At 49.8% G+C, this 25,984-nt stretch overlaps 1 protein-coding gene and 1 pseudogene across 1 annotated transcript; both read left to right on the top strand.

The window, feature by feature from the left end:
* The first annotated feature begins 6,054 nt into the window (after positions 1 to 6,054).
* On the top strand, positions 6,055 to 7,276 carry LOC107528748 (keratin, type I cytoskeletal 18 pseudogene; annotated as a pseudogene).
* Positions 7,277 to 20,326: 13,050 nt separating this feature from the next.
* BHLHA9 (basic helix-loop-helix family member a9) lies at positions 20,327 to 21,527 on the top strand. The gene has a single exon (XM_087826553.1). The coding sequence runs from the start codon at positions 20,356 to 20,358 to the stop codon at positions 21,022 to 21,024; it is 669 nt and encodes a 222-aa protein (XP_087682679.1). The 5' UTR covers positions 20,327 to 20,355; the 3' UTR covers positions 21,025 to 21,527.
* The last annotated feature ends 4,457 nt before the right edge of the window (positions 21,528 to 25,984 follow it).

Consider the following 25,984-nt stretch of genomic DNA (forward strand, 5'->3'; position numbering starts at 1 on the left):
CAGGTGGACGCTGTGGCCGCGCCCGCCGCCTTCCCGGACGCCCAGGCCCGGTCCTCCGACCCCAGGCCGCCGGGCCTGGACCTGCTGCAGTGCGCTGTGGCTGCTCCCTCTGGGGACTTGGGACGTGCGGGCCACGGTTACGGGAGCGGGGCTGGCTCTGCCACCAGGGTTTTGATTTGGGGGGAAGGGGAGGGGAGCAGTGGACTACATCACGTGCTTCCTTCCATTCTAAAGCTATAATGAAAATATCCCCATTCTATACAAAGTACACTGAAAGGTTTCCTCTCCCTCTCTTGCCTCCACTTTGGGTAAAAAGGGTTTATTTTCCACTTATGCCCTTAATGCCCTTTATTTATTATAGTTTTAACTTACTGACTGTGCATTACCCTGTGGTTTGAATTGTTTTGAGTTCTAGTCATTGGTTAAGAGCTAGGTTTAAAGAGATGAACGGCTGTTTAAAGTGAGCTACCCTGCCTGATTAAATCGTTGTGAAAATTAAATCATTATTTCAGACTTGGGGGATCATCTCCAAACCATAACTAAGCATGTAGAGGGCCAGATGTTCTTGCCTCCCCTTGCCCAGTAGCCACAGCCAGTTTACTCCAGCAGCATCTACTAAGAAATTCATACCTGCGAATCTCAGTGACAAACAGTCACCTGGAGCTTATCTTCCCCATGAGTCACTAGATTTCTGAGTTGAGCAGTTTACTTGTTGATTCACCTTTAATGCAAAAACGATATTATCTTCAACTGATGTCATAGTATAGGAAGTGATAGGGTAATTTGTATTTTCTAACCAGAAGATTCAGAGGCATCCAGAAGAATCAGTGTGCTTCCAAACAAGTGAATGTAAAACACCCCCAGCCAGCGGTTGAGTGCCAGGTCCCTACTTACTTCCAGTATTTTCCTGCAAAAGTAGAAGAAAAAGTTGATGACTGTTTCAAATTCTCTCAGGCCGAATGTTCCAGAGGGCTGGTGGTTCCAGCTGTGTTGTTGGTGGCCCTGTTCTCAGAACCCTCTCGGTCCAACAGAACAGAGCCAGTGCGTGCTTCCTCTAGGGTGGTTTTCTGCAGGAAGAGAGAGAAGGCACTGATGATCTGAGAATTAACTATACTGCTGGCCATTTTAGGGCACCAGAACTTGGGGCAAAACACTTCCCACTCCCAGGTTCTTGAACATTTGTGCTATCTGTGACTAGTTTTATTTTTAGTTTTTAATTTATTATTATTATTATTTTTAAATATGGCTTTATTGATTTCAGAGAGAGAAAGGGAGAGGGAGAGAAAGCGAGAGAAACATCAATGATGAGAGAGTCACTGATCTGCTGCTTCCTGCAAGCCCCCTACTGGGGATCAAGCCCGGCACCTGGGCATGTGCCCTGACTCCTGACGGGAATCAAAGCTGGATCTCCTGGATGATAGGTCCATGCTCAGCCCCCGAGCCACGCCTGCTGGGCTGACTAGTTTTATTTTTGTCTTTTTAATAGACTGAACAACTTGGCCTTGTTTACAAACACATTGACACCATTTGCTTCAGCCATGGAGCACTGTTTCCCCTTTTTACTATTTTATAGGATTCTTTTTTTTCACAAACTTTTAATAAAAACAAACTGTAGAAATAAACATATTAACTTTTTTTAAAAAAACAGTTTCTTATCCAGTGAATTTCTCTTGCAATATAATTCAGAACTAAAGCAAAGCACTGTATTTTAAGATGTCATTATAGCAGAAAGTTAAGAAATAGGTTAAATTCAATAAGTTCTTATAGTTCAATTTTATAGATGTTAGAATTTTATTGTGTCCATGGAAACATTTTCAAAGCAATTATAATTAGTTATGGAAATAATGTTTTATCTACTACTAATATTTTCCTAATCCCAGGCATTAAATCTAGAGGCATAACTTAAATAAAACATTCTGCCTGCATTATATGTTTAAATACAAATTTTCAGTGGTGGGTTTGAGTTTAAGATGCCAGAAAGACATGTTTCCCCCCGCTTTCTCCTAATTTAAAAATTGACTTTCTAGCACAAAAAGTTTTTAATCTAAACTCCAGGACAAAAGTGTAATTCTGAATTGAACCTTTTGTTAACTACAGAGAAGTTATACTGAATACAAACCGGCATATTGCTGCTGTATGGGGTCGTTTTGGGCAATATAACCATGTTCATAAACTAAAGTGAAATGTCCAGAACCCAGACGCAGGGGGAAAAAATCTGAGGAATAGGTATTAAGAGATTAACTTTTGTGTTGTTGTTGTTAATCCTCCCCCTAGGATATTTTTTCCATGAGGGATCGGGAGGAGAGAGAGAAAGAAAGAGAGAGAAACATCCATGTGAGAGGGACACTTGATTGGTCACCTCCTGCACGCACCCTCACGACCTCACCGGGATCGAACCTGCAACCCAGGTACGTGCACTTGACCGGGAATGGACCCTGCGACCCTTCAGTGCACTGGACAACGCTCCAGCCAGCTGAGCCACACCGGCCAGGGCTAACACGTATATTTATAAAGAAATCTTAAAGTAGATATATTTCTAAATATTTTCTGAAGATGAATTTCTAAAGAGATTGTAAATTCCCGGATTATTTAAAACTCTTTCTATTCCAGAAAATACATACAATACAAACACTAATGAAAAGAAAGCTGCTGTAGCTTAGAAATACTATTAAAGATAAAGGATATTGTGCAATGATAAAGTTAATTCAACAAAAAGATACCAAAACTGTGTGCATCTAGGAACACAAACTCACATTACATAATGCAAAAACGAAGTAACCTAAAAAGGGAGCTCTGCAGGAAATAGAATTAATTTAAAAGTTCTTGCAGAGAGGGGGGAAAATGTAACAAGGATATAGATTTGAACAACCAATGAAAAGCCTTGCCCTGGCCGGTGTGTTCAGTGGTTAGAGCGTCGGCTCTTGGGCCAAAGGGCCAGGGCTTCGACTCCCGGCCATGTACCTGGGTTGCAGGTTCGATTGGGAGGCAACCAATCGATGTGTCTCTCTCACATCGATGCTTCTCTTTCTCTCCCCCCCCCACTCTCTCTCTAAAAACCAATGGGAAAAATATCCTCAGGTGAAGATTAACAAAAAAAAGAATGGCGCCCATTCTCCCTTCCAGCAGCCACGTCCTCTGCAGAGGGGCCCGTCCTCTTCTCCCTCTGTTAGGCTGCAGCTTCTCCTGGAGCTGCCTCCCAGCCCGGAGTGTCAACAAGCCCTCGTTCTGGTTCTGCCTGTGTCCCTGTCACCACGTGGCTGCCAGGAACACGTCCCTGCTGTCTCACTTCCCTGAGGATGCAACACCCGAGGCAGTGGTTCTCACACAGCCATCCCAGGACCGCGGCATCACCTGGGAACTCGCTGGAAATGCACATTCTCAGGCCCTGCCCCACACCTACTGAACCAGAAACTCTGGGAGCCACTCCCAGAGCCATGTTTTATTTTATTTAAATATATCTTTATTGATTTCAGAGAGAGGAAAGGAGAGGGAGAGAGAGATAGAAACATCAATGATGAGAGAGTCATTGATGGGCTGCAGCCGGCGACCCGAGCCTGTGCCCTGACCGGGAATCGAACCCTGATCGCCTGGATCCTAGGTCAACGCTTAACCGCTGAGCCACGCCCGGCCAGGCCAGAACCATGTTTAAACTATCCCCCTGAGTGATTCTGATGCGCGCTCATGGGTGAGAACCAGTGTCTTAAGACAAATTGAATAAATCCCTTCCTTGTGTGTTTGCTGTTTTTTTTTTAATCCTTACATAAGGATATGTTTTTATTGATTTAAGAAAGAGAGAGAGAGATCAGTTGACTCCCACACACACCCCGACCGGGGATCGAACCTGGAACCTGGGTATGCGCCCTGCCCGGGAATCAAACCCGCAGCCTTTTGGCTACAGGACGGTGCTCCAGCCAACTGAACCGCCCGGCAGGGTCCTTGGATCTTGAGAGGACTTCATAGTCCAGCCAGTATGCGATGGTTGACCGTCTGTCTTGACTTCCCAGAGCCCTCGGCTCGTGACCATGGCTTCCTCAAATGTTCGATGCATTGGTTTCCGTGAATCTTCTCTCGTGGTTTCCCTCCTGCCTCGCTGACGTCCTCCTTCGGCTTCCTTCGTCTTTATCAGCCACTCCTCGGATGTTCTTAGTAATCTGCCTGACACCTACTGCTTTTCTCACGCTACACGGTTCCCCTGGGCCTGGTGTCAACAGCCCGCGGGGCCTGCCGCAGACGCCCCAGTCTAGGTCTCTACTCCAGCCTTCCCTTGAGCCTCATGCTCGTATAAACCTCTGCTCGTCCTGAGCGTTTCCGCTTAGATGTCCCACGATCATCCCACACTCAACTTTTCCGAAACTGAGCTCCTCATCATCTCAAGATTTACTCCTGTTCCTCCAGGGTAACCAGATTCCAGGGAATTCTTTTCCTGCTTAAGCTGCTTGAGCCAGAAACCTTGGAGACATTTCCCCTTTTCTCATCCCTTAAATCCAGCCAAGCACCAAGACTTGTCTGTTTAAAAACCCACCCCCGTCTTCCTCATGCATACCACCACTCCGCCTCTAATCCAGGCCTCCATTATCTTTTGCCTGGACTGGTGCAGTAGTCTCTTTACTGGTCCCTTTGTCTCCGGTCAGCCCGACCCAGCCTCAGCCTCCTCCACTTCTCAGACCATGCCCAACACAGCTTTCAGGGTGATCTTTCTAAAATGCATATCTGATCGTGGTCATACACCCCTGCTTAACAGTCGTCAATGGTCCCTGCCACCATCCTTTGCCATAAAGGTCATACTCCTCCACCTGGAATGTGACCTATGCCACCCATCTCCTGCTCCTCCCAGCCTTGACCTTTCCACTCTAGGACACAGACTCGCTGGTTTTCCACCCAGCACACCATTACCCCACAACCGCATGCCTTCGTTTATTACGCTCTTCTCTGTTCAGAATGCCCTCCTCGCCCCTCTCCCTCTGCCGGATGCCTGCTCTTCCTTAAAGACTCGCTTTAGGTGCCACTTCCATAGAAAGTCTTCCATGAGCTCCCAGGCTCGACGCTCCAGAGCACTTGGTGTAACCTCTACAGCAATATTTTGTACATGTCCTTCCCTTTGTCAGCAATGCTTTTCCTCACCTCTGCATCCTTCAGGTCTCCACTGGAGGCCACTTCCTCAGGGATGCCATCCTCAATCTTCCAGGCTGAGGAAAGCCTTCCCTTACCAGGCAGTGTCAGATCCCATCGGCTAAGGGCTCGTTCCTACAAGACTGAAGGGGTCTTCCCGTCTTCAGATGCCAATTGCAAGTCCAAGCTGTCACCTGTGCTTCTGTGTGAGTGGCTATAGCTTGGAGGTTCCAGTGACCCTCCTTGGGTTCGATTTATTTGCTGGAGTGACTCACAGAACTCGGTGAAACATTTTACTCCATATCACCTGTTAATTCTACATCACTCAGGGACGGCCAGGTGGAAGAGATGCATAGAGTGTGGAGCTCCCACGCCCTCTCCCAGCACCCCACTCTCCCCAAACCTCCACAGAGTCACCAACCCAGATGCTCTCTGAACCCGGTCCTTTTGAGGTTTTTATGGAGGCTTTATTGCATAAGCATGGCTGGTTAAATCATTGGCCAAGAGCAATTAGTTCAACCTACAGCCCCTCTCCCCTCCCGGGAAATCAGGGGGCAGGACTGAAAGTTCCAATCCTCTAGTCATTTGGTTGGTTCTCCTGGCAACCAGCCCCCATCCTTAGGTGCTTCCAAAAGTCACCTCATTAACACAATGACACCTTTATCATTCTCATCACTTGGGAAATTCCAAGGGTTTCAGGAGCTCTGTGCCAGAAATGGGACGAAGAGCAGCTATACATTTCTCATTATAAGTCACAGTATCACAATCTCGTATTGGTGGTTTCTCTGGAGGATGCTGACTTACACAAAGCACCTCCCTAGGTTTGGCCTATTTTCCTAATCAGGGTCTTATCTGATCCCAGGTAACAGGCTGCCTTTAAGAAGAAAAAAAGGTGACTGTTGCTTGAACCTGAGTCTCGCCTTCTCGCCTTCCTCCCTGAACAACATGAGCTTCAGCACCCACTCCAGCTTCTCCACAAACTACTGGACCTTGGGCTCCGTGTAGTCGCCCAGCCACCGGGCCCGGCGGGCCAGCAGAGTGGCCAGCGTCTATGCAGGCACCGGGAGCTCAGGCTCCCGGATCTCCCTGTCCCACTCTACCAGCGCGCGGGGCAGCTGGGGGTCCAGGAGCCTGGCTGCGGGGATGGCCAGGGGTCTGGCGGCCGTAGGGGGCATCCAGAGCAAGAAGGAGACTATGCAATGCCTGAATGACTGCCTGCCTCCTGCCTGGAGAGGCTCAGAAGCCTGGAGGCTGATAATCAGAGGCTGGAGAGCAAAATCCGAACACCCGGAGAAGAGAGGGCCCCAGGTCAGAGACTGGGGCATTGCTTCAAGACCATCGAGGACCGGAGGGCTCAGATCTTTGCAGTTCCGTGGACAATGCTTGCATCGTTCTGCAGGTTGACAATGCTTGTCTTGCAGCGGAAGACTTCAGAGTCAAGTATAGAGCTGGCCATGCGCCAGTCTGTGGGGAGCGACATCAATGGTCTCCGAAAGGTCACTGATGACACCAATATCACTCGGCTGCTGCTGAAACAGAGATCGAGGCTCTCAGGCTGCTAGTCATGAAGAACCACGAGGAGGAAGTAAATGGCCCACAAAACCAGGTCACCAACTCTGGGCTGACTGTGGAGTTGGATGCCCCCAAATCTCAGGACCTCAGCGAGATCATGGTGGACATCTGGGCCCAGTATGAAGAGCTGGCTCAGAAGAGCTGAGAGGAGCTAGATGAGTACTGGTCCCAGCAGACTGAGGAGAGCACCACAGCGGGCACCTCTCAAACCGCTGAGATAGGAGCTGCTGAGATGACACTCACAGAGCCGAGACCCGAGGTCGGCCAGTTTGCAGGACAGCCTGAGGGAGGTGGAGACGCGCTATGCCCTGCAGATGGAAGAGCTCAGCGGGATCCTGCTGCACCCCGATCAGGCCCGGCCCAGACCCGGGCCGAGGGGCAGCGCCAGGCCCAGGGGTACCAGGCCCTGCTGAACATCAAGGTCACGCTGGAGGCTCAGATTGCCACCTACCACGACCTGCTGGAAAAAGGGGAGGACTTGGATCTTGGTGACACCCTGGACAACAGCCACTGCATATAATCCATCAAAAAGACCACCACCTGCAGGATTGTGGATGGCAGAGAGGTGTTTGAGGTCAACGACACCGAATTCTGAGGCGTTAAAGGTAGCAGGTGTGGGGCACCCCTTGGCGGGCAGGAGGCCGATAAAAAGTTCAGAGATTTTTTTTAAAAAGGTAACATTTAGTTTTCACTGTTATGAATTCACCAGAAACAAGAACAGGAGCAACAGTTTGTAACGTTTAGGGATTCTGGCAGCTGGTGTACATGATTTTGTGTCCTCAGTGAGAGGGAGGGTATCTTGATAGCATTTTGTCCACTTTTGCTCTTTTTTATGGCAATAGCTTTTTTGTTTTCTTGTCTTTTTTTTTCATTTATTTCTATATTTTCAATAAAAATTGCATATATTTAAGGAGTACAACATGATGATTGGATATAAGTACACAAGTGAAATGACTATAGTCAGGTGATAATTAACATAGCATCTCACAGTCTCACAGGGTTACCGTTCTCACATGTGTGTGATGCTATGATTAATTTGTGTATCATTCCGGCACAGGAGCCAAGCTTTCTCTCTGTCACTCATTTTTATTTGCATGACTGAAACAGTCATTGCTTTGAAAATTCCTGTAGTTCTTCCTGAATAAACAGTGAAGGCACCAATTCCTGCCCTGCCAGCTTCACCACCTTGACTTGGAGTTTGAGAGTGACAAAGAAAGGCTGTCCCCGATTAAAGGAGACTAAAGAGACAGGACAACCCAGTGCAGTGCATGATCCTAGACTGCACCGGGTGGAAGAATATTTACCTAGCTGTGAAGAACATTGCTGGGGCAACGGATGAAATTTGAATATGACTGTGAATTAGTATTGGTTATTTTGACAGCTATAGTGAGCTCAGGTAAGAGAATGTCTTTATTCACGGGAAACACACACTGCTGTCTTTAGGGATAAAGGAGCATAATGTCTGCAAACTTCCAAATTATTCCAGGAGAAAAATTTTTATATGTGTGTGTGTGTGTAAAGAACAATTGAGCAATAATGTAAATGGGACAAAATACTAAAATTTGGTGAATCTGGGTAAAGGATTATGGAAAGTCTGACTAACTGCCTGGGTTTGAATCCTGGCTCCAGTGCTTGCTAGGTAGCTCTAAATTTAACCTCTCTAAACCTCAATTTTCCCATCTGTAGAGTGGAGTTAGTAGTAGCACCCACTTCATAGGTTTGTTGGGATGAATAAATAAAAGACTCCATGAAGAGAGATTAGCACAAGGTCTGGTTTATGGAAACAGCCAAGAGTACTAACTGTAGGTATTTGTATTACTATCACTACCCCACAGTCCCTGGGATAAAGACAGAAACTTTTCCTTCTAGGAACAGGGCAGGAGGTGCAGGACAGAGGGAGGGATTTTCCCCTCAGATGGAAGAGACTTGACCGTGTCTCACATTTGGTACATATACGGTGTTACATATTATTATGTTATTATGTATTACATATTATTACCATATGTATTATGTATGGTAATATGCTCTGTGTATTTTTCTGCAACTTGCTCTTTTCACTCAACACAATGTCTTGGAGATCTTTCCATAATAATACCAATAATAATGAACGTTTATTGAAGCTTCCCATGCGCCAGGCACAATTCTGGGCACTTTATGTGTATTTTTTAATTCTTACAACAATCCTATGATATAGTTTCTCTTGTAATCACCATTTGGCAGGTAAGGAAACAGGCTCAGAAAGTTAAGAAACTTGCCCAAGGTCATGGAACCAAAATTTGAACCCAGCTGGTCTCAAGGGCCTGTGGCCTTAATTACTGCATCTTTCCAAGCAAGTATAAGAAGATCAATTTCATTGAAAGAAAGTGATAGGAAGTAGGGAGGAAGCTACTCATTTAATCATTTCCCCAATTCATGGACATTTAGTTTATTTCCAATATTGCTATTTGAAACAGTGCTGCAATAAATATCATCGAGCAAGCCTTGATTACATTACTTTGTGTCCAACACCAAAGAAGAAAGAAGTTAAAAATATAAGCGAGAGGACAATTTGAGCAAAACAAAGTATTATTGGATTACATAGCCCAAATTATGTTAAATTTGTATTAGGTGAAGATCCATGAATCTATAGTCAACTTAATAAATGATTGAATAAATAAATAAATGGGAGAGATGAGACAAAACTCTAATGCAGAAGAATTCCAAATAATTTGAAATTCCAAATGTGATATGGTCTCCTGGAACAGAAAAAGGACAGGCAAAAACTAAGAAAATCTAAATAAACTATGGACTTTACTTAAAAAAATAACATATTAATATTGATTCATTAATTGTAACAAATTTACTAGACTAATGTAAGGTGAGGTGCGGAGTATATGAGAACTCTGTACTTTCACTCTCAATTTTTTTGGTAAATCTAAAATCATTTGAAAAAATAGTCAGATAAAGAAAAAAGTAAAAGAAAAAAAACACAGGAGAGAGAGGAACAAAATGTAGGTTTTAAGAGATGGGAGGGGAGGGGCTCCCCAGCTCCTCGGGAGGGTTAGCTTTGGACAGCAGGAGGAGAGGAGGCGCAGCTGGGCTCAGACAGACACTGCTGCAGGCCAGGGCAGGAAGCTGAGGGTTCCTATCTGCTGGCCTCAATGTTTCCTCCATGACGCAGGAGGCGAGGGTGGGCTACCTGCCGAGAGAGGGCCTGTGGAAAGACTGTAGGTTGCAAGTGGTGAAAATCTGGAGAGCCCGTGAGGGGACTGTAGGAGGAGGCTCACTTGGGACATAGAAAAGCAATTTCCCTTCACCACAGATTTGTGCTGGGGGCAGGCAGGGAAAGAGCTCTGAGGTCTCAGGCCTAGTTCCACATCTTGACCAGGAGAGGGCGCTGAGACACCACTCCACTCCTCTCTCCCCTTTCCACCCCTCTGGCCTAGCTCTCCCAATTTTCTCTTTCTAAAGTGCCAAAGTCTTCAATGCTAGGAGTAAAAAGCTATTTTCTGAGTTATCCATGTTTGAGGATGACAAACTCTTTGAAATAGCTCAAAGGAACACCTTTGAAGTGGAAGAATTTAGCTATTACATGACCACTGTTGCTGAGCACGGTAGTCCCCTCTTATTGGCCAGACATACATTCCAAGCCCCCCAGTGGACGCTTGAAACTGCAGATAGTACTGAGTCCTTATATATACTATGTTTCTTCCTACATATGCATTCCTATGATAAAGCATATACAACAGTGGTCCCATAATATGAAGCTGAAAAATTCCTTTTTTTTAATATATATTTTTTTGTATCTTTACCCAAGGATATTTTTTCCATTGCTTTGCAGAGAGAGTGGAAGGGAGGGAGAGAGAGAAACATCGATATGAGACACATCAACTGGTTGCCTCCCGCACGTGCGCTGACGGGGGCCGGGGATCGAGCCTGTAACCGAGGTACGTGCCCTTGGCTGGAATCGAACCCGGAAACCCTTCAGTCTGATGGCTGGCGCTCTAACCACTGAGCCAAACCAGCTAGGGCTGAAGCTGAAAAATGTCTATTGCCTAGTGATGTCATAGCCATGATAAGGTCATAGCACAGTACATTACTCGTGGTTTGTGGTGACGCTGGTGTAAACAAACCTGCACCGCCAGCTGTATGAAAGTACAGCATATGCAATTAGTACAGGACATAATACTTGATAATACTAATAAACAACTATATTACTGGTTTATGTATTTACTATACTATACTCCTATTGTTATTTTAGAGTGTATACTCTTCCTACTTATAAAAAAATGTTTGCTGTAAAACAGCATGGTGTGTTACACCAGCAGCCTCAAATATCTGTTTGCTGCGTCTCTGACTGCATCATTTTTTCCTGTGCTGGACTGATCTCATGTCGTTTTGTACAGTAACATGCTGTACAGGCTTGTAGCCTAGGAGCAACAGGCTGGCACAGATGTACAGCAGGTTTGTGTAAGTGCACTCTGTGATGTTCGCACAATCATAAAATTGCCTAACAATGCATTTCTCAGAACATAGCCTTGTCATTGAGCAGCACATGACTGTAGGTGTAACATTTTAGATACATAATACATATTTTATCTACCTGTCTCTCTCTACCACTAGAATGTAAGCTCCATGAGGACAGGGTTTGCTGTCTGTTTTGCTCACTGCCATAGACTAGAACAGGGCCTGCCACGAAGTAGATGTTCCATAGATACTGGTGAATGAATTTGGGGGCATTTAGACACACCCCCCCCCACCCACACACAGACACAAAACACAAACAGATCTGAAGTTAGCCAAGGTTCAGAATCCTGGCATAAGACAATCTCTTCCTGTCTCAGCATTCTTGGAGTCTACGAAATTCCACTCTGCGTCCTGATGTAGACTATGTAGCTCACTGTAACAAAAGCAAACAACATTTCCAGCCTGTACCCTCGGAGGCAGTACATGCTAGACAGGGGGCCAGACACTGCCTTAAGTGCTTTCCATATTTTTGTCTTAGTTCACCTGCCCACTACCCAATGAGGAGAGTTTAATTCTCCTACTTTTTAAAAAAAATTTATGTCTTTATTGATTTCAGAGAGAGGAAAGGAGGGGGAGAGAGAGAGATAGAAACATCAATGATGAGAGAGTCATTGATCAGCTGCCTCCTGCACGCCCCTGACTGGGGATCAAGCCCACAACCCGGGCATGTGCCCTGACCGGGAATCGAACCCTGATCGCCTGGATCCCAGATCAATGCTCAACTGCTGAGCCACGCCCGGCTGGGCTAATTCTCCTACTTTTTAAAGTGATGGAACCCCTTGAAGGGGTTAAGTAACTAAGGTTATTCAGCTGGTCACAAGTGAAGCCAACATTTGAGCCTGAATCTGTCTGGCTCAAAATCCATTGAGAGGCCGTTCTCCTATGTCCTGATGGCCTGGAGGTCAGGGTTACACTTACTTCTTCCAGTGCAAGTACTGAGGGTGTTGGGGCCCTGGGTGGAGAAACCCAGCCCCTCTCAGGAGCTGCCACACACCACAGTGGGTAAGGGGTGTGTGTAGGGGGGCGGGTATTTGAGGAGAGGCTTCATGTCCCACTGGAGGAGTGGCTGATGCTACTGGCTATCAGAAATATTCCCAAGAGAGGGCGATCCAGTTACACCTGCCTGGGTGGTCTCTTCCATCTGCTGACAGGCCCCTGGAGCGAAAGCCCCTTTCCTCACTGAAGCCCCCACGAACCCCTATGAAGATGGTGAACGTACCCTGCTCCCATCGGCTCTCCTCCAACCCCACAATGAAAAACTATCCAGATCCCTGCCCTCCCATGAGCTGCTAAACCTCTGGGACGCTCTTTCCACACCTACGAAATAAATGGGCCTAACAATCAATACTCATGGCAAAGGGCTGTCCTGAAGCTAAGGAGGCCTCTGCAGTGCCTGGAGAATTTCCACTTCCCCTTCCCTGACCCTCCCCCTGCAAGCAGGTACCCTGGCCAGACCTGGGCTCTTTGCCTTATGGGAGAATGATATTGCCAATTTATATATATATAAATGTTTTGCATTTACTTGCATTTATATATATATATATAAACTTTTTGCATATATATATATACACACATACACATACACACACACATATATATAATCTCCCCATATAATATATATATTATATCTATATCATCTCTATCTCTACCTCTATCTCTCTATATCTATCTCTATTCTCTATTCTCTGTCTCTCTCTATCTCTATCTCTCTCTATCTCTATCTCTATCTCTCTATATCTATCTCTATCTCTATTCTCTCTATCTCTATCTCTATCTCTATCTCTATCTCTATCTCTATCTCTATCTCTATCTCTATCTCTATCTCTATCTCTATCTCTATCTCTATCTCTATCTCTATAATCTCCCTGCAAGAAGCGACTGAAGATGGAACAGCAGAGCCTCGCCAGGTACCAGAGCCTGCAGGATGCAGTCAGCAGGCCCCAGCCCAGGGCCTGGCCCCGGGAGACAGAGCGAGGAGCCGCCAGGCCCTGGGGTCCAGGAGCCCGGCCCTCGGGCGCGCCCCGCTTGCGGCAGGACGTGGGGCGGGACGCGCGAGGCCAGCCCGCAGGACGTGGACGGGGGGTGATCCCCCGCCTCCCCCAGGCCCGCGCCCCTGCGCCTCGCGACCCAGCCCGGGCTCGGGCTCGGGCTCGTAAATCTCCTTCACACAGAGGGCGATAAATCAGAAAGCCCGGGGCAGCTTCTGGGGAGGGGGCGCAGGAAGCCCCTGGGACGGGTGGGCGGGGACCCCCCCCGGACCCCCCCGGACCCGCCCCCGCGGCCTGCTAATTACAGGGGTGCTTCGGGGCCTGATTTATCGCGGGGCTGGCCACGTCTTGGGGAGCCTGGGGGGGGCGGGGAGGAGGGCAGTTGACTTGAGAGGCCCCCAGATTCTGAGGGGCTTGTTGAAATGACAATCTTGATAGTAATAAACTGTAATATATTTATACATAAATAACATTTAAACACAATAATAACCCTAGCTAACGTTAACCGAGTAGGCTAAACACTTCATTAATTCATTCCTCAGCTATGTATTGAATGTCTGTTGGGTGCCAAGAATCTTGCATATATTATTATTCCATTAATTTCCCCAAATTCCCTGCAAGCGAGTCATCATTGTTCCCATTTTGCGCTCGGAGAAATCCGAGCAAGAAAAGATTAAGTGACTTGGTCCAAGGTCACTATGTGAGAGGGCAGTGGATCCAGGACTCATACCCCTGGCTATCTGTCCCTTTTTGTGTAGTTTATCCCGCCTGTCTTCCTGCTCCCCCTATGAGCTGTGTGACCCTGGGCAGATGTCTTTACCTTGCTGAGTTTCAGTCCCCATTTGCAAAAGGGGTCCTCTGCCCCACCAGCTCCCAAGAAGTCAGGAGTGTCAAACTGAACTCAAGCTTATGGAAACACTTTCTGAAACGATCTGTAGAGTAAAGTCAAGGTCACAACAGATGTGAAGGAGACAGTGAGAAAGCCCATTCCCTGTGTGACTGGAGAACCAGAAGAAAGGAAAGCAAAAGTGCAACAGAAGTGATATTCAGCAAGATAAAGTGAGGAACTTTATCAACCCGAGACAACCACAGATTCAAGAACCCCAACAAATCCTAGAAGATAAAATTTTTCAATGCATCATAGTGAAAATTCAAAAGCCAAAGGCAATGAAAAAATTGCAAAACAAATCTGGGAAAAAAAATTCCCTTCAAAGGAGCAATAGTTATGGAAGCTGACGTCTCATCAATAGCAATCAAAGTAAGGAGACATCATATCTTCAAAGCAATTGAGAAACATAACCATTGACCAAGACTTGTATTGGATAAATAAAGGCGAGAGAATCATTAGTGGCAGGCTTTCTCTAGGGGAAATTCTCAAGAACGGAATTGGCAGAAAAAAAATGATCCTAGACGGACTGTCTGAGATGCAGGAGGTAACAAAGAGCAACGAAATTAGTAAATATATGAGCAAATTTAAATAAACACTGATCGTATAAAAAAAAAGTTATCTGTAAAGCTCTGTATGACAGTTAAGGTAAAATCAGATGCTGTGGCAGATAAATCTCCAAATCTCAGTGGTTTAAATATACATTTACTTCTCACGTACATAATCATTCAATGTGGGTGTTCCTGGCCGGGCAGTTTTCCTGGGCAGCTCTCCTCCAGGCATGAGGAGGGGCCCACCATCTGTGCTGGTGGCTCCCATGGCTGTCCCAGGTCTTCAGCCAGGAGGAAGGGAAAGGGGAACTGAGGTTGCACATGGGGAGTTATTCTGGGCTGTCCTGGAAGCGGCGCACATCCCTTCTGATCAGTCACGGGAGAGCTCAGCCACCTGAAGGAAGGACTGGGAAATGGTGTGACTACTGTATTCACTGGCTGCTGCTGTGTAACAAATCACCTCAAAACTTACCGGCTTAAAATAACAATGAACATTTGTTATTCCACCGTTTCCATGGGTCAGGGTTTCAGAAGGATTTACCTGGATGGCTCTGTTCCCCTTTTGTGCATTGATGGAGTAAGCGTGTGACTCCTAGAATTCCTGCAGCCATTCTGCCACCACGAGGGAAGCCACCTGGAGAGATAAACGTACATAGACAGCTTATGAAAGGATCACAGGAGAATAATTCTAGGGATGATTAAACAAAACAAAGGGATTCTAAATTGCCACAGAAGTGTAAAGGGCCAAGAGTACCCAAAGACAATTCTGAAAAGGGGAGGCCAGGGTAAAAAAAATAAAAATAAAAATCTAATAATAATGAAAGCAACTTCAATAATAATGGCTACCATTTACTGACATTTACAAAGTGTTAGAAATTTACATTTAATTTATCTCCTCACACCAATCCTACAAGGTATTCTCACTTGTTATTCCCACTTGACAGGTAAGAAAACTGAACCTCACAAGGGCAGAAATGGCGCCTTCAGACCACACATGGCTCAGCCCGCTGATCACTGGTCACAGGGCCCCATTTCCCCTCCTCGCAATAGCTGGAGCCTGTCTTGAGAATTCCAGGCTGGGACAGAGGCCTCTGCGGGGAGACAGGGGGACAGGGAGACAGAGCCCTCTACGCCCAGTCAGGCCCTAGACCCCGAATTCCTACTTGGCCCCTGACTGACCCTGGGGCAGGTCTATGGCTGATCAGACCCTGGCTAAAAGCACAGACCCCTTTGTCATTGCTTTAATGAGAAGCCAATCACCAGGTCATTAGTGGGTGCAGGCGATGGGGAGTTCGGCACTGGGTGGGAGGAAGGAGGATGCTCTTGGCCACCTGGGTGATTTACAGCCCCAGCGGCCAGGCTGGCTGGGGAAGGAGCCGAGGGGCAGGAGGAGAAAGTTAATATTCACAGAGCATCTTAGAGGAGCACGGCCCTGTGCCCAGAGCTACCGTCCTGTTTTATTCAATCCTCATGACAAATCTGACGACGCAGTGCTATAACATATCTCCAATCACAAGCAAGGAAACAGGCCCGAAGAGGTTAACTAAGCATCTTGCCCAAGGCTATGCAGCTAATAAATGATGGTCTAATTCCAGAGCCCCAGCAACCACGCGGCTGCTCAGCGTCAGGGGCACGGCAGAGGTGAGCACAGGTGAAGGGAGGGTTAAGAAATATTCTAGGGACAATCTGTCAGGAGGCGCTTGGGTGAGGGGTGCTGCTCTGTGGGCTGGGAGCAGGGGCAGGGGAGAGGGGATATGCCTGGGTGATAAGTCCCCAGAAAGAGGAGACTAATAATAACAAGGAAACAGCACTGAGCGCCTTCTGTGTGCCAGGCACTGCGCTAAGGGCTTCCTGGGCAGGGTGTCATTTCATTCTCACAACTCCATGAGGACACAGTTACCAACCCATCTTACCGATGAGGACACCGAGGCTCAGAGAGGTTAAGTCGCCTGCCCCAGGTCTCAAAGCTGGCCAGTGGCAGGGACAAGGATTGGCCTGGGAGTAAGACTGGAGAAACAGGACAGCTGCTCACTCTCTGCTCTGTTGTCAGGATTCGTGCCTGTAAACAGCAAAGCCTAACTTGGTCCAGGTAAGAGAAAGAGGAAGTTACTGGGCAGTTCTGAGGTATCTCACAAGATCTATTGGAAAGAAAGGCTGGGGAATTAAGTTTGGGAAACTTATGGGGACTACAGGAAACTGGGTGACTGGACCCACAACCTAGCCAGTAACCTCCTGTGGATGCTGCCATAGGACCCTGGAGACCACTGGCCTCGGGACTGGCAGGGCGACTTCTCCACCGTTGCCTGTTTCTTTGGGACGCCCGCTGCACATTCAAGTCAAGGACCTAGACTCCTGTCTGTCCGAGCCAGGAATCTCTCCCACCCAGAGCCCCACCATGGAGGTGCCCTTCCTCCAGGCAGCAAGATTATTCAAATGCTGCACAGCAAACAACGACAAAAACATTCACCACAGGCCCCAGGGGCCCCAGGTCTCCCAGCCCCCCAGGAAGAGGTGACCACTGTGCCATCAGCTCTCTGCCCTTCCTGAGCCTTCTCCCATGTCCATAGCGAACCCTAGTTCAGAGCCCATCACTAGGGGTTGCGCAGAAATCTCAGGCCTCAGGTTCCTGATGGAGGCTGTGGAGATGACTATACCTTCCTTTCGTCATCTACTGCATCCAGCTGATCACCCCCGTGTGCCAATTCTACTTTCCAAACAGGCGTTGACTCCAGCCCCTCTCGCTTACGGCTGCCTGCATAGCCCTGGCTCCTCTCTCACCTGGGCCCTGACTGCGGCCTCCTAACTGAAGTTTGTTTCACAGCCATTCTCCACACTGTTCACAGGAGCTCTACCACCAATCCCAATAGGACTGTGTCACTCCTCAGCTGAATATCCCTTTGTGGTACCCAGGTGCCTACAGGACAAAAACCAAGCTTTGTAGCACGATGCCTAGTGATCCCCGGCCTCACCGCCCATCACTCCCTGGTCTTGCACACCACGGTTTAGCAAAATCAGTTTACTATATTTTCCTGATCATACAATGACGGCTTGTAATTCCAGGTCTTGGCACATGCTGTTCCCTCAGTCTTCAATGCCTTTCCACCCCTCGTCTGCTCGGCACACTCCTACTCATCCCTTGACATCCAGTTTCTGTAGCATTTATCACCTTCTAATATACTTCTAATGGTGCTTATTTACTACATAAATTATGTATGTTCCTCATTATTTGCTGTGCACGCTACAATGTGACCTCCAGAAGGGCAGATTTTTTATTGACAGCTCTGCTAGAACAGTAGGAGGCAGTCAATACATTTTTTGTTGAATAAATGAATGGGCAGAGCCTGAAACTGAGCCCAAATCAATTTCCCCAGCACTGAGCCTGCCCCTGAGTTGAAATGCTGAGGGTCTGGCCTAAGAGAGAAGGGGGGCTGGCTGCTGGCCTTGGCGGAGGCTGCTTCCCGGGGACGCACGGCTCGGCTTCTCCAGAGAGGCCCCGTCGGGGCTTCCTCTCCAAGGTGGGAGTTCGCGTCTCCCTCGGGGGAGTGACGCCGGAATTTCCAGAGGATGTGCAGGAATTTCTGACATCCAGGCCGAGCCCAGCCGGTAATAGGCACCTTCGGCCGCCAGCGGAACCGCCTGCCCCTAAATCACGGCTGGGCCCTCCTCCCTCCGCCCGCCTCCCGGCGGGGCGCGCACAAGCTGCGCTCCCGGGCAGGGGCGGGGTCCAGTCTCCAGGCTTGGGGGACCCGCCGCCCCCCACTGCAGGTGCCGCGGAAATGCTTGCCCCGCTGCTGGACTTTGAAGTAGGCCCGCGCCCCCCCCCCCCGCCCTGTGGGGAGCCCCCCTCTCCAGATCGCAGCCAGCGATGCCAGGGGGTCCCCTTGGATCCCGGGGTTCGTGGGCAGGGGGCCCAGTGCTGCGGGGGGGGGGGGGGCGCCTCTCTCTAGGAGCCCTGGTCAGGAGAGCATGGCCCCAGAATCACCCCGGGAAAAACCAGACCAGTTTGGGGAAGGGGTGGGAGTGTAGGCCTGCTCTCAGCGCTGGGCACCTTGGGCCGTCTGAGCATTTTCTTTGGTTTTACTGTATTTTCCTCATCATAGGAAAATAACAATGACTGGAACAAGGTCATTAAGCAAGTTGGTGGCAGAGCTGGAACAGGCCTCCCTCCTGACCACCCGTCCAGTAGAATTCTCTGGGAGCACTCCCGTGTCCAGCTATGCCCTAGAAGGGGGAAGTTCCCCAAAGGGCCACTGGCTGGTGGGGTGATGGGGGTGGTTAAAAAAGTACTTAAAAGGCCTGATTCCCTGCCTCCCACTCTGGGACCTATCAAGACTGACCTATTATTTGGATGGGTGGACATGAGTGCTCAGGCACCTGGGGCCTATGCTCTGTATAAAATTCTGCTCGAGGCCGGCATTGCCCTGTGATTGTGTGTGTGTTGTGAGGATCGTGGAAAACACGACTGAGTGGGGAGGAGAATACATCCCCTTTTAGCTGCTTTCATTCACTTTTTAATTCCACAGCTATTTCATATTTGGGGATACAGCTCCAGAAATACAAACATCCTTAGGATGCTTACAGTCCAGTAGGCAAGGCAGGCAATAAAACAGCCGCACAAGTAAATGCATGTATTTGTGTCCCGGTGCCCAGTTCTTTTCCTCCATGGAGTAATTCACAGTTTGAAATAACGGGTTAATGGTATATACCCTTTAGCAAGATGGACGGGAACCTGGAATCTGTCCCAGCTGACACCACCAGGCCGTGGCATTTTGGAGGCATTCAGATCACGGCTGGGAATGAGACTGATCTTGGGGCTCCAAATAACTCACCTGGGGATGTCTGAAATTCCATTGGGGGCCCTTCTCTAAGATTAACCTTTATTCTTTCTCTGAGACCCTGTTTAAAATTCAAATCCCTGGGGGATGGGAGCTGCAAGTGGGTTCACTGAGTTCATAGCATGGCAGTGCCCTGTCACGAGACAGAGCTGCCCAAGGGCCCTGGACCCCAAAAGATGCTCCTGATGGGTTCCACGAGGGCCGCAATCTCCTCCATCACCCTCTGCTGCTCACTCAGTCCAGTTCCGCCTGCAGAAAGGAGAGCCAGAGGGAAGTGGGGAAGACTAAGGCCTAATCAAAACCCCGGCCCAGAATCCCAGCCTCACTGTTGGCTGAAAAAGCCAGGAATCCCAGGCGCATTTCACCTGCAGGGCCCTGCTGTCTCCCATCTACCCTACCCCTCCCTATTGCTCCTGCGGAGCCCTCTCCTCAATGACAGCTCTGCGGTTGCCCACAGGACTTGACAAGAACTTCCAAGGCTCTTGAAACACATTCAGCTACCAGTGTGCACCTACCAGCCCTCCTGCCCGGAGGCCACATTTGGCACTCCATTGGGGGGGAAGGGTGTGTGGAGCCCAGCCACCCAGAGCGGCCCTGGAGTGAGGCTGGCGCACTGTCCAGGGCGTGGCCCGGCTGCCCGGCTGGTCCCCTCACACAAGCATCTGCACGCTCCTTCCCTTCCTGGCTTCCTTCCTCTCGGTCCCTCCCTCACCAACCTACCTGGAGGCAGGTAATAAAGCAGGGGGAGGAAGATGGATGGGTGCGGAGGGCGGAGAGCCACGTGGTGCCATAAAGCCCAGCTAAAGAGGGCCCGTCCTGGGAGTGTCCAGCCTGCAGGAGCCAAGGCTCAGAAGGGGGTCTGTGTGCTTTGGGAGCCGGAGCCGGAGCAACAAGCCCTGGGGAAGGCCATGCACCGAGGCGTGCCAGGACCAGGCCTCAGGGGCCTGAAGGCGGCCGAGGGCTCTGCCAAGGACTTGGGGGGCTCTTGCCTGGAGGCCGGGAGGGATTTTGGGGTGCTGAAGGAGAACGGCGCTCCCCGCACCCTGGGCGAAGCAGAAGAGGCGCCGAGCAGCAGAAAGCGCGCGCGGCCGGCGCGGTCCAAGGCGCGGCGCGTGGCGGCCAACGTGCGGGAGCGCAAGCGCATCCTGGACTACAACGAGGCTTTCAACGCGCTGCGCCGGGCGCTGCGGCACGACCTGGGTGGCAAGAGGCTCTCCAAGATCGCCACGCTCCGCAGGGCCATCCACCGCATCACCGCGCTTTCCCTAGTCCTGCGCGCCAGCCCCGCGCCCCGCTGGCCCTGCGGGCACCTGGAGTGCCACAGCCGGGCCGAGCGCGTCGGGGACCCCGGGTATGCGGGCTCCAGCCCCCCGCGGCCCGGGCCTCCGCCAGCCGGGCCCTTCGCACCGCGTTGCGCCTCGTGCTCCCAGCACACGCCGCCGGGAAGGCCCGTGGCCGAGGCGCAGGTTGTGGCGCCGGCCTCCGCTGTTAGCTGGCGCCGGGGTCCCGGGGCGCCTTTGGCCTGGCCGCTGGGCCACCCGCGGGCGGGCTCTGGGCTCGGCTACCAGCACCCCTGACCTGCGCGCTGAGCGCGTGGGCCGGTGGCGGGAGGAGCCAATGGCAGGGTGACTGCAAAAGGGAAGACTGCAAAAACCAAAAACCTAACAGGACTGAGCAACGCTGAGCGGGCTGGGGCCTGAGGGGGAAAGGAGGAGCCCTTGCCAGCCAAGGAACTCTGGAGCCTGGGGCTGCACACCCCTCCCTCCACCATTCGGACCTGGGGTGGCAACTCGGAGAGCTAGCAGGATCCTGCCAGGCTCCCTCTTACATTTGGACTTGAACTCTCCCTGCAAACTGATTTTTGTATCCCTGTGCCTCTGAGGCCTATTGTCTGTTGCTGCTTTTGGGGGAGAATGGGTGCTTTTGGACAGGGGGACTTGTATGTGGGAGTGTGGGTGGCCCCTGGTGTAGTCTGATGGCACAGTGTGGGGTCCCCTGCTCCTGCCTGTGTTGATGCCCCAAGTCTGTCATCTGGGAGAGGCTATCAGAAGCAGCCAAATAAAAAGGCAGCTATTATCTCTGTCTGCTACCAGCACTCCACTGGTCCTTAGTCGCCCAGGGTGGCAGGAAGGACTGAGGGACTTGAGGCCTGGGAGCTCACCCTGAAATGTTGGGCCCCAGCTGGAAGGCCCAGGTAGGTACTTGGGGGCACTGAGTCTGGCAAGACCCTAGGTGTGGCTGAGCACTGTGAGGGGCAGTGTGGGAAAGGACATTATTGGGAGAGGGGGAGCCAGGCCTGGGAGGCTAAGAATGTGGTCAGCCCCATCTCTGGACGCCTGCACATCTGCCATCTGCAGCCAGCCACAGTGAGGACAGCAATGAAAACAGTCTAGGCCAGTCTCAGAGAAGGAAGCTGCAGGTAGGGCCAAGGATTGGGGGTCAGTGAGTCTTGCCTGTGCCCTGCGTGATGAGATGGAGCTCCCAGTAAACCAGCGTAGCCAGGGCCACTATGATGAGGGGTGGCCTTAGAATCCATGATAGATTATGGGGAGGAGTTTAAGGGAAGTGCGGCCTCAGGCCAAAGCTGCGGAGGAAGTGGGAGGCACACCCAACCCCCTTCTCTGCAGAGCTATCTGGAGAGCTGCTCTCATCTAAAAAGAAAACTCCTGCGCTAGTATCTGGCCTCAATCAGGCTGGCCTCGGTGGTGGTGCAGGTACTGCTTGCTGGGTGAGGACCCAGATGTACCAGGGGAGGGCTGAGAGCTTTCTGGTCTCCTTGGAGATCTGGGCTCTTGTCAGCTGGGGGAAGAGTTACACAGCTCAGAATGGGGTGGGTGGGCACAGGAGCTGGAAAGGTGCCCTTAGCCCTGGAGGAGTGAGGGTTCCCCAGAACAGTTGAGGTGGGGCTCACCACCATCATTCAAGATGTTTTTGCTTTCTGGCTGGTACACTTGGCTCACAGACTCCCAATTTCACAGGCCAGATGGCCATGGCACAGATCACAGGAAGGCTTTGACTGTGGGTCATAAGCGTCATGGGGCCCAGCAAGGAGCAAAATGTGGGATTCTAGCCCCAGGCCTGCCCACTGAGCCTTCCCTGTCACGGAGAGGCAGTGCCATGATCTGAGAGTACACAGAAAATTGACAGTGAACCTGGGATCCAATCTCTTATCTTCCACTTACTACATGTGTGGCCCATGGCATTACTTAACCTCTCTACACCCTTGTTGCTCCCTCTGTCCCAGATGACTCCACCTCAGGGTAGCTGTGAAGATTAACATTCCTTCAAAGTGCACAATTTCTGGCAATCAGAAGGTGTCCCATAAATCGTTACTGTTTATATGTTATTATTCTCTTACGGCAGACCAGCCAGGACAATGCTTCCACCTTGCTTCAGTTGGGGATTTTTATTCTCTGCTAGCATGATAGCATGACTAGCAAGTCCCACTTTCCTAAATCCCAGGGTGGAAAGACCTGAGGGTTCTCTTGCCCAGTTGTACTTTCAGCACAAGGGTGGCGAGGATGCCCCCTGCAGGTGGAAGGGTGAGTGTACAGCAGAAGTGTGAGGTCAGTGGAGGGCAGTGAAAGTACCAGTTGATCCTTGAACACCACAGGTTTGAACAACCTGAGTGTAAGAGAACCTGCGCGGTTCCAATCCAGTTTTTCAAGGGTATTTCTCAGCTGAATAATCTTGGCAAAATGCCTCATGATGCTGCTCCTTGGTGCTCCCGTCTATATAATGGACTTACGTAATAAGTACTTACATCACAGGCTGCTGTGCAGACCAAATGGGGTAATGCATTTAACGCACTTAGCACAGTGCCTGGCCCAGGCAAGCACTCACTGACTGGAAGCTATTAAGACATATTCTATTCACAAGGTTGTTATAAGGAGAGAATGCATGGGAAGGTATTTTATAAACTAAAGTCCACAACATATTGGTTGCTATCATTGTTGGATCAGGGCTGTGTGTTTGAGCGCACACACCTGTATATTTGCCTGCTGATATGTATTGGCCTAGCAGCCTGACATGCACACATTATGTTCCTGCTTATACAGATGTGTATTTGTGTGTGCATAAGTGTGTGTATTGATCTAACAGGCACCCCCTTCTCTCCCTGATGCTTAAGGGGATCCTAGGCCAGAATACCTTTAACCATGTGCCTTCCAGGCTTTTTGGAACGCTTGCTTGATTTTTTATCTGCTCCCAAGTCCATATCCATTCTCCAACATAGCTGATTTGCTGTGGAGAGAAGATAAGCCTGTGGCTGTTAAAGAAATGGAAGCTATCAACCGACACCACATAGGTTTGTCCAAATACAGAGAAAAACACTTAGTACAAGGATCGGTATTAAATGAATATAACACAGAAAGTACTGGAAAGACAACATATATGTAAGACAGAGCTGCTAAAGTTACGGCCAAAAGATATGAAGTATTGGTGTACATAAAGACAGAAATTATGTATCTATAAGGCTAGTACCAGCGGCCCACTCAAATAGTGTTCCGAGGGGAGAGCGCCTTAACTTCGAAAGGGCAGAGAGTAATAAAAATTATAGCACTTTCAGCAACTTTACAGCTCACAAAGGGCCCTAAGGAGCTCCGTTTCTTGCCTTCCCTTGGAAACCTGTGCCTTCCAAACCCTTCCCTTCCTTTCGCCGCCTCCGTCGCAGGGAACAGCACCTCACCCCTCTAGCCACGAATGAGACATCCCAGCAAACATAAATAATGATAAGACCCAGTGCTGTCAGGGGTGTGGAGAAAAGGGTACATTTACAGATTTCTAGTTGTTACTGTGTATCTGTTCCTGTTTTGGTAAAGAACAATTTGGCAAAATGAAAACCAAAATCCTCCAAGGGAATGAGCCAAAAGGGAACCAAATCTGCAGACAGGCAGCCCCAGCAGCACTGTGCCTGAAGGTGAAAGATCTGAAACAACGCGAACGCCCAGCCAGAGGCCGGCCAAGCTCCCTCCAGTACCCGGTGACCACCAGCATGAAGATGGTGGTGAGTTAGGAACAAAGGTCATAAAATGGGCTGCCCACTGATTCTAACTGCAGATAGACATGTAGGGGCATGAACGGGCCTCAAGAGAATTTGCAGGGAGGTAAACAGGGTTAATATCCATTAGGCTTTTAATAATTGTTTTTAAAAGGTGAAAGATTTGTCTCCTTAGAAAACCTTCCAAAGAGGAGTAGGGAAATGTTTCGAGCAAGGACAGTAAGGATAGAGTATCCAAGTGGATTCCTTTGGAGGGACCCCCCCTTACAGGTGTGAAACTGGGGTGCTTGTGTTGGGAGCATGATCATATCAACTCTTCCTCACACTTGCTGTGTGTGTGCATGTGTGCATGTGTGTGTGCAGATGCCAGAAGGCTGCTGTTACCCCTGGAGCAGGGTGAGCTGGGCCCAGGAAGTCCTCAGAAGAGGAATTTGCTTAATTAGCCCCACAGGGTTTCCTGCCACCCAATGAGCCAAGGGTAGAAAGGGCTGTGGGGCACAGACACGAGGGGCTGTATTACCTCTACCCCTTGGATCAGGCTCCAACTTACCTACCTTTCTGAGATTTGCCTCCCGGTCCACCCCATCGCCCAAAGGACACCCTCGAGCATGCAGGTCCACTTTCCCCTCCACTGTTTACATCTCAGCATCCTTCGTGCTCAGGGGAGCTAAGGTTGGGAGCGGGCAGAGCTGGAACGAGGGCTGGTGTGGCCACACCCTGGGTACTTGGTTGGAATACTTGGGTACTTCATCTTCCTCCAGTTCATCTGAATGCCCTTAACCATGAGCCAGGCACTGGGCTAGGGAGCTGGGTGCATGCCTGCCCCTCTGTGACCTCACAGCCCAGTGGGAAAGGGGGACAGAGAAGGAAATGACTTTCTGCAGTTCCTGTGCCCACACCAGGGAGCAGCCAGCTGTGGACCAGAAGGAGGGCCATCCATGTGTCTAGCTGGGCAGCGGCTCACAGCTCAGACCCCCAGGCAGGCAGGCCAGGTGAAGGTGGAGCTCTATGCTCTTCCTTCTAAAAGCTCCAGCTGACCCTGCGACTATGCTGAAAATGGGGCCAGAGTTCCCAGGTTCTCATGTTAAAAGTCTAAAATGCCTATTTTGTGTGTGTATAAAATAGATTAAAAAACCCCACAAAGCATGTTGAGTCAATATTGTGCAGGTCAAACTCACTTTGTGTAATGAATATGGCCTGTGGGCTTCCACTTGAGGCTTCATTTGGGGTCTGAGGGACTGGGGAGGCTGGAGCAGGACCAGGCTGCCGCAGGAGCAGCCGGCTGGGTTGGGCTCAGCAGCTCTAGAGCCTAAACTTGATACTCCCTCTCTCTACCTCTCCCGGCCTCTGCCCCTCTCCCTGGTCTCCAGCCCTCACTCTGGTCATTTCCCTCAGCACCACCAGGCCACTAGGTGGCACCATGAGCACAGCATCTCACGGAGGCAGAACAAACCTCAAGTCCTGACTGCCCTCCCATCCAGCAACATCACAGTCATGGGCTACCTTGGGGACTTCTTGGTTTTTTATTTTCTCTTTGA

Source organism: Miniopterus natalensis, chromosome 17 (genome assembly GCF_054644295.1).
Source record: "Miniopterus natalensis isolate mMinNat1 chromosome 17, mMinNat1.hap1, whole genome shotgun sequence".
NCBI lineage: Eukaryota > Metazoa > Chordata > Mammalia > Chiroptera > Miniopteridae > Miniopterus > Miniopterus natalensis.